This window comes from Canis aureus, chromosome 30 (genome assembly GCF_053574225.1).
Source record: "Canis aureus isolate CA01 chromosome 30, VMU_Caureus_v.1.0, whole genome shotgun sequence".
Taxonomy (NCBI): Eukaryota; Metazoa; Chordata; class Mammalia; order Carnivora; family Canidae; genus Canis; species Canis aureus.
The window spans coordinates 32,680,673-32,689,411 of record NC_135640.1 but is presented as its reverse complement, the minus strand read 5'-3'; the positions used below and the strand labels follow the sequence as shown (position 1 = coordinate 32,689,411).

The 8,739-nt window shown below is 43.1% G+C and overlaps 1 protein-coding gene across 5 annotated transcripts in view; it reads right to left on the bottom strand.

Annotated features, from left to right (window-relative positions):
- Positions 1 to 815: 815 nt before the first annotated feature.
- IFNAR2 (interferon alpha and beta receptor subunit 2) overlaps positions 816 to 8,739 on the bottom strand; it is a 31,370-nt gene continuing 23,446 nt past the window's right edge. For 4 of the 5 annotated variants that reach the window (XM_077879036.1, XM_077879038.1, XM_077879035.1 and 1 more), the window contains exons 8-9: positions 7,188 to 7,318; positions 816 to 3,112 (exon numbers count right to left, since the gene is read on the bottom strand). In XM_077879036.1, the coding sequence (XP_077735162.1) occupies positions 2,402 to 3,112; positions 7,188 to 7,318 (842 nt within the window). In that variant the 3' untranslated portion in view covers positions 816 to 2,401. The remainder of the gene's footprint in view (positions 3,113 to 7,187; positions 7,319 to 8,739) is intronic. The other variant, XM_077879039.1, reaches the window with a different exon arrangement.

Below are 8,739 nucleotides of genomic sequence, written 5' to 3'. Positions count from 1 at the left end.
GCCGAGACCCAGTCTCCGCCAAGGCCCCGCCCCCCCCCACAGGCCCCGCCCCCACAGGCCCCGCCCCCCCGGGCCGGAGCCCTAGCGCCGGGCTGGGGCTGCTGGAGCGGGGGCGGGGCTCGGGAGCTGGAGGAGGGGAGACGCGGAGGGAGGGGACCTGGCTTCCCCACATCTCGTGGGTGGAAAACACCGGTAGGAAAACGGTTGCGAAACTGCACATACAGTGTGCCCCGGATCTGGGGGACGCCGCGCCCCAACATTAAAGGCATGCTTTTCCAAATTAAATAAACACACTGGGACGCCCACCCAGAGCTTCTCTCCGGGGTTACGGGTGGTGCTGGTTTTTCTTGACACCCATTCAGTACTGCCCAAGTTTTTTTTTTTTTTTTTCCACTATGATTCCCTGTCCCTGCAAATAGGTTGATTTTAAAGCACGCTCGTGAGCAGAGACAGTTGAAGAGTGTCCTCGTGACCCCCTCCCACCCAGGGATAAACGCCACAAAACCAGTCATTTGTTGGGCAAAAACTCGTTTCTCTGTCAGGAATGCTTGAGAAAGATTTAATTTCCCCTTTCAAAGCTTTGGCAGGGGTGAGGTTGGAAAACCCAGAGCTGGGTAAGTACAGAGTGATGCAGTGCCCTACTTGCTGTCTGACCTTAGAATGCTCCACCAGGAACGCAGCAAGGGAGAGGAGCGTTCCCTTGGTTCCACTTGGCACACACTGGGACCTTTGTTTAACCCTAGAGATGCCAGCAGGACCACAAAGCGGCTTGCCTATTTTATTTACACTCTCATGAGAAACTACTCTGAACACTGTTACCCAGTATGTATTAAAAAGTATTTATTATCCTTCACCCACTGAAGACCAGGATACAAAATGGAAACACACACAGAAAAGCAGCCATATAAAGGGTATTCCAAAGGACCACTCTGGAACTCTTTCAAAATATGATAGATGACTTAGAGGGCAGAGAAATGGACTCTACACGACAAAGTCCCTTTCCTACTGAGAACAGTTGTAGAAATAGTAGTCTCTTCAAAGTCCTTGAACTAGGACTCATAATTGTTTTTCCCCTTTGGGATGGATCTAGAAGAAAGGGCTGAGAAGTTGGCTCTTGGGGCGAAGGGAGCAAGACAGGAGGTCCCACACAGTTGATTCACCTTGTGAGGGGTCTCTCAGGGTTGCAGCACCTTCACCGGAGTCTTCAACCCTGTGTAGTTTGAATATTTCTCCTAGCACCACAGGATCTTGGAGATGACCTAGTCCAATCCCCTTACTTCCTAAATGAAGAAACAGGCTCAGAGAGGCAAAGCAAAGTACCCAGGGTCCCACAGGGAAATAGCAGCTGAGTCAGACCTGAGTCCCAGTTCTTATCTGGTTTGCTCCATGATGTTCTGGGACTTCCCTTCCCCCTCCCCACCATCCACAGGAACTGTGGTCACACACAGGACATGTGGAATCAGTGCACACAGCGCTTCTTAAATTGTTAAATAGGATCTCCGGGAATTTTATGCCTAATTTCTTCTGAAGACCTTGAAACAATTTTGCATTTGTTCTCTCGCTCTTTTTTTTTTTTTTTTTTTATCTTACAGTTTGGCTCTGAGTCTCTACCCCTCTCCCTCATGCAAATGTCTCCTATTAGTCACCTGCCAGATGCTAGAGTTATTTCTGTGTGTGAGTTTGTCTTCCTCCAGACTGGAGTTCTTCCAGACTCCAGTTGAGGCCATCTGGACAAATGGCCAGGGGTGCAATTCTCTGAGTGTAGGTGACAGAATGTGACATCTGGGAGGAGCCCAAGACTGGGCAGGACCTTCCCTATTTCCAAATTGGAACCTGTGCTTTTGTTTCTTTGTAGGTCCCCTTCCTTTCTCTCTGGCTACCTTCCCTTCCTTCTCTTTTCTGGCCTGCCTTCTGGCTCCTTCCTTGAGCCTGCTGGACTCAACACTGCTGATTGCTCCCTCTATCAACCACGCTGAGCGTCTACCTTTTCTCTCCCCACTCCCACCCTGGCCAATTTCATGATTTCCCAGAAATCTTGTAGGGCCCTGGACCACCCCTGCAAACCCCAGGGAAGCCTGCTCCTTACTCTGGGAGATAGGATGCAGAAACATAAAGGCAGGAGAGTAAAGGGACTGGACAGGGCATTTCCCCTTCAAAGTGCATCACTTGGGACATGTAAACAATGGGACTTGCGCTGAATAGTCCTAGAATTCCAGACTCTCCTCCCAGGCTGGTAATTTGCATGAACTTTGCATAGACGACATCACCAGGAACCCTGAGCGCCCACCTTGGTCTCCAACACCATCCCTGCGGGAACACTTGCAAACCACAAAGGAGCAAGTGACAGTGCATGGAGGGAAACTCTGGAGGTATCTGTCAGTCCATGGAAATATTTGGGGGTTCACCTCATTATATAGCCATCTCCGATGTCAACATCTGATTCAGAACTGTCACTTTCATCAGAAAGAACATCTTCAGGCCACTGGCACTCTGCAGAGGGGGTGGGGAAGAGGGGCTGTGTCCCTTCCCCGTTGGCCGCCAGCGAAATCGTTTCCAGTCTGTGGGACTCCTGTAGGTTGTATGTCTCTTCTGGAAAACTTGGTAGCCCTGGAGGGACCTCCAAGTCATCATCGAGGACCCTCATGAAAACAGAACTTAGGTTTACATTGAAGGTAATTTTGTCCCCAGACCCTCCAGTGGACCAGCTGTCCTCCTCGGTAATGGGGTCCTGGAGCTGCTTCCCTCTGCACTCATAGGCCCCACTTGTGCCTTCTGACTGCCCCGGGCTGGGCCCAGATGGCACCAGGGGCTCAGTGTCAATGTCAGTGTCAGGCTCCGACGGGTCAGGTTCCTCAGCGTCCGGCTCCATGCAGTCCTCCGGGGTGGCCGAGGAGGCAGAGGCTGGACCCAGAAGCCTGCCCACCAGTCCATGCATGGTATAGCCACCTGCGTTTGTCTGAGGGGTTGCTGTATCATCATTGCTGTCACTCTCGTCGTCATAATTATAATCCCACACTTTCTTCTTCCTGTTAACGTGAATCACCTCCACGAAAGCCACTGTTTCTAATGGTGGCATCTCAGGGAATACCCAGGTTGAGAAGTTATAAAAATTCTTAAAAAAAAAAAAAAAAAGAAGAGAGAGAGAGAGAGAGAATATCAATTGTAAGTGTTTTTTACTTTTTGACATAACATAGCTCAATGACAGTAACTGCACAGAGGTAAGGATGGCGGTGATGATGCCAGCAGAATCAGTAATAGGAGCTAACGGTTATGTAGTATTTACTATTTGCTGGGCACTGGTCCTACTGCTTACTCATTATAATGCATTTTGCCCTCACAGCCATGCCACGAAGTAGGCTCACGATTCTTATCCCCATTTTACAGATGAGAAAATGAGACAGAGGTGAAGCAATTTACCCAACGTTCATGAATAGTGAGTGGGGGAGGCTGGATTTCAAGCTAGGTAGGCTGCCTGCAGCAGAGACGAGGTTCTGGCTTCTACTCCTGCCTACTGTGCTCCCCTTGCTGCTTCTTGCATGTCAGAGTACCCATCCAGTTAGATTCTGGGCTGTCAAGACATTCTTAAAGGATGCCAAGGAACTGTGGGTGAGGAGAGACTCTAAGGGAGCCGATTCCATCAGGGTCACAGCCCCCTGGACTGGAGAGAGGGTCTTAAGGAGGCAGGAGATCCCTAGAGTCAGGGGTGAGAATGGCAAGACTAGAGCTCGCTCTATCACAGCTCTTAGAACAAAGCACTGCCAGGATACAGTTGAGCGGGGTGAGCTATGGAGAATACAAGGCAGGCTGAGTCTTGCCGTGTTGGTGGATTCTGCTCTAGGTTCATGACCATAAAGCTAATGGGGAGGAGGTGATCAACCTGGAATCGTCATCCGCATTGTCTTCTTCTCTATTCTCCTATGCCTATCTGGGTTGCTCAGTTTGACAAACCTGCTCTTCCTCTATCCTACCCAACACAGCCTTGGGGTGAATTTTTCGATTGGGTTGTTCATTTTTTTTCTTATTGATTTGTAGGAGCTCTTTATATAATCTGGATGCTAATGGTTTGTTGATTATTTGTTTTATCATTATTTGTTACATATATTTCCCCCTAGCCTGTGGGTTATTATTCTACAACCTCAATGGCATTTGATGAAAAGAAAGTTTTAATTTTAATGTAATATAACAAAAATGTACTGATGTTCTTCCTTTATGGTTCCTGCTTTTTTTTTTTTTATGTCTGAGGGAATCTTCCTTACCCAAGGTCACACAGAATTTCCTATGGTGCTTTCTCAAACTCTAACAGTTTTGTCTTTCACATTAGTCTTTAATATACTTGGAACCGATATTTGTGTATGGTGTGAGGGAGAGACCCAATTTCATATTCTCTCATATAGATATATTTATTGACCAGCCAATCCTTTCCCCATGGCAATATCTACTCATCATTAGTCATGTTTCCATATGTGTGGGTCTGATTCTGGGTTCTCTACTTGACCAAATCTTTGCTAAAGTCTTTTGATAAGGTTTTATAATTTTCTTTACAAAGGATCTGTAATATCTTCTATTAGATTGATTTCTGAAATGTTTTAAGAGTAATTTTATTACTATTGCAATGGTATCTTTATTTTTATTTATCAAAACAATTTTTTAAAAGATTTTATGTATCCATTTGAGAGTGTGTGTGAGAGAGAGGGAGTGAGCATGAGCAGGGGGGAGGGGTGGAGGGAGAAGCAGACTCCCCGCTGAGCAGGGAGCCTCAATGAGGACTCCATCCCAGGACCCTGAGATCATGACCTGAACCAAAGGCAGACACTTCACTGAATGAGCCACCCAGGTGCCCCTATAACGGTATTTTTAAAAAAACTCTGTGATTCCACTTAACTATAAATTCAAAAAGTTCAAAATTTATGCTGTTAGTGATCAGGATAATGGTTATCCTTGGTGGGGGGTACTTACTAGAAGGTGTCAGGAGAGAGACTTCTGGGCAGGCTGATTATGTTCTCTTTGATTTAGGCATGAGTTACATGTGTGCATTGAGTTTGTGAAAATTCACAGAGCTTTACGCTACGATATGTATATGTCTTGGATGTTGAAAAGCAGGTCCATGTTTATATATTTTCATACTGATATTATTTTGTACATATCAAATTTGTCAAACTTATTAATCCTAATAATTTATCTCTAGATTCATGTGAATTTTTTACTTCACCAGTTGTATCATCTATAAACTGTCATTGTCTCTGCCCTTACTCCGCAGACTTTAAAATCTACGAGGGCAGCATTTTCTGTTTGTTTTGTTCACTTCTGTATCCCTAGCACCTAGAACATGTGGACACATGGTAGATACTCAATAAATATTTGTTAAATGCGAAAAAACAAAACAAAAAAAGAACCAAAGAGAAAAGAATAAAAAAGATGCCATTAAAAATCTTGCAACATGTATTCTTGATTAAACAAATACACTAGGCATTAAGTGTTTGTTTTGTCATTCCTAGAGTTTTTACTTAGACACAGAGCAACAATTTTTAATGAAGGAATACTGGAAAGACAGAAGTTACCAATACCTCCTCTCAGTACTTGGGTCAACACAATAAATAACAGGGATATATATAATTAGCATATAATTTGGATGAATCTTAGGAAGGGGAGAAACTCAGGGAGATCTGGGGGGAGGATTAGTAACCAGTTAGGTAATTCAGGCAGAGAATTTATCTAGGAGGAAATGGGTGTGGTGCTACAGGTCTATCTCAAGGCTGCAATGAGAAATATGAATTGGAGTAGGATTCGCTTAGAACCTCAAGGCCAAAGGAATAAATACACAGCAGACAGGATGAGGTGGATTTAGGTTGAGATAACGCTGCAACTGGCTGCTGACATAAAAGACTCCAAAGGATATTTTATACCAAGGATAAAAAATATCCATTCTTTGGGTGCCTCGGTGGCTCTTTCAGTTAAGTGTCTGACTCTTGGTTTCAGCTCAGTTTGTAATCCCGGAGTCCTGGGACTGAGCCCTGAGTTGGGCGCCCTGCTCAGCAGGGAATCAGCCTGAGATTCTTTCTCTCCCTCTGCCACTCCCAACTATGTGTTCACATCCGTGCTCTCTCTCAAATAAATAAAAAAAATCTTAAAAAAAAAGTCCATTCTTGAATTGCAAGGATTACAGTGTGGATAAAATGCAGTACAGCACAGCCAGATGCCGGCTGGGTTCAAATACCAGTTGTAATTAAAATTTCCCAAAGCATCCCCCTCCAAAAAACAATCCCTCCCCCAACCCAAACCAAACAAATAAGGATGAGAAAAAGAAGAGTACTATTTTATCGACTGTAGAGGACTGAAATATGTGGTTGTTAAAACGTGTGAAGAAAAAGGCGAAATGAGTTCAAACGTAGAAAAATGAGATCTTTCTGGATGAAAAATTATAAAACAAATATAGAGAGACAGGAATCGGACAGAGAAAATGATAAATAATGGGTCAACGTGTCAAAGGACACGAGGAGGTTTTGGAAATATGTAACATCAATACCAAGCTTTGTCTGAGTGGTTGAGGGTCCCGAGCAGAAAGCATGTACTTTGGGAAGGACAGAGTGAAAAATGAAGGCACACAGAATGGCTGGTTTCACTAGTAATTAAAGTAACACGAATGAGAGCAACTGTGGGTGACCTTTATACACACATTATATGAACCAAAGTCGTAAAAATGATTAGTCAACATCAGCAGAGCTATGGAGAAATGTGTGTACTTACTGGTCACCACTGGCATTGTAAATTAATCCTTTATCTTTTTATAAGATAAATCCACTTTGTGTACATGTTCCACTGAAGTAGCCCAAACTTTATAAAAAAATTAAACACGTTACAATATTCATAAAGGCCAAAGAAGAAAAGAAAAGAAAGGAAATCATTTCAAATGCCCTACAGTTGGAAAATGGTTAAGGGAAAGATAATAAATACACTAATGACAATGGAATACTATGTGATCATTAAGAATATTATGTGGGCAAAGTATAAACAGATAGAAAACGGAAGTCTAGGTACATATATATATTTGGGGATCACTCAGTGATAAAACAGCTTGGTGTTTTTAGAAAATGGGATATTTTCCTGCTGTGAAAATATTTGAAAGTGTAATAAAAACCCTTAAATTAAAATAAAAGATGAAGATAGAACTTAAAAAAAAGACTACATACCAAAACTTTGGGGAAATGATTTCTTAAGCATATATAACCAACACGTTTCAGTATTAATATGGTGATTACGATGACAGCCGCTATTACAAACATAGTAATTATTCCTCCTATTTTGGCAGATTCTGATGACTCTGTTGATGAAAAATGAAATGACTTTATTTCGAAATAAATTCAATAAATGATCACAGATCACCATTGGGCTGATGGTGGAATGAGGTATCAAAGGGTGTGATCCTGGAGTCCTGGGATCGGGTCCCACATCTGGCTCCCTGTGTGGAGCCTGCTTCTCCCTCTGCCTGTGTCTCTGCCTCTCTCTCTCTCTCTGTGTTTCTCGTGAATAAATAAATAAAATCTTAAAACACACACACACCACACACACACACACACACACACACACACACACACACACAAAGGAGCCAATGTTAGAAAAACTATCATTCAATACAATAGAATGGAAAGGAATCCGAGTATACCTATTTTTCCAAGGGTAAAAGTGGCAGATTTAATTTTTCAAAGTAAAATGTCTTCTAGTCTAACAATGTTCTATGACTGCACTCCCCAACACAGTAGCCATAAGCCACACGTGGTTACTTAAATTTATATGACCAAAACTGAAAAAAAAAATAAAAAAATGAAACAAAACCCTATCAAACTCAGCTTCTTGGTCATACTGGCCACATCTCAAATGCTCCATAGCCATCTGTTAGTACTGTTAAAAAAAAAAAAAAAAAGAAAAAGAAAAAGAAAAAGAAAACCCTAGGCCCAAAATGAAGTCACTTATGCCTGGCCCATGCAGCCACTACTGGGGCTTCATAACTGATTGCATTTTCAACCCTCCCCAGGACTGTGATCTTTACTGCTCATTCTGGAATTTCCCGCTCAGCACCATGAGGTAATCCACCTACTAGAATAAGACCCTTTTGTCCCCCAAAGAGAGGTGACCTCACTCCAAAGTCCTTTTTTCTGTTTGACTTCCTTGTCCTGCCTTTAAAAACCTTTTCCTTCTCTGCAGCCCTTTGGAGCTCATTTCTTTTCTTTTCTTTTCTTTCTTTCTTTTTTTTTTTTTTTTTTTTTTTGTTTTTTTGGGGCTCATTTCTACTTGCTAGATGGGATGCTACCCCATTCAGGAATCATTCAATCGAGCTAATTAGATCTTTAAAATTTACTTGAAGGTCTGTTATTTAACAGGATGCCCTAGAGACAGGAAGACATGGAAGAGTTTGTATGAAAGAAATAACTGGGTCATTCTGAGGCTGGACTTTGGCCACACCAGGGCTCCACAGAACCTGCTCTGTCCTACTGAGGCCCCCATAAGTTTCTTGTCGAAATTCCTTTTGGAAAATCTCAACCTTCTGACTGCAAGTTGCTTTTTAAATTTTGTTTTTCCATCTCTCTACGGCAACATAAGCTCCACGAGGTCTGGAATGTTTGGTTTTATTTGTTTTGTTCACTGCAGTCTCCCAAGCATCTATGAAAGAATCCAGCATAGAGTAGATCTCCAAATAAGTATTTGTCAAATGGCTGAACACAGCTTTCCTTCGAAGGCTTCCTG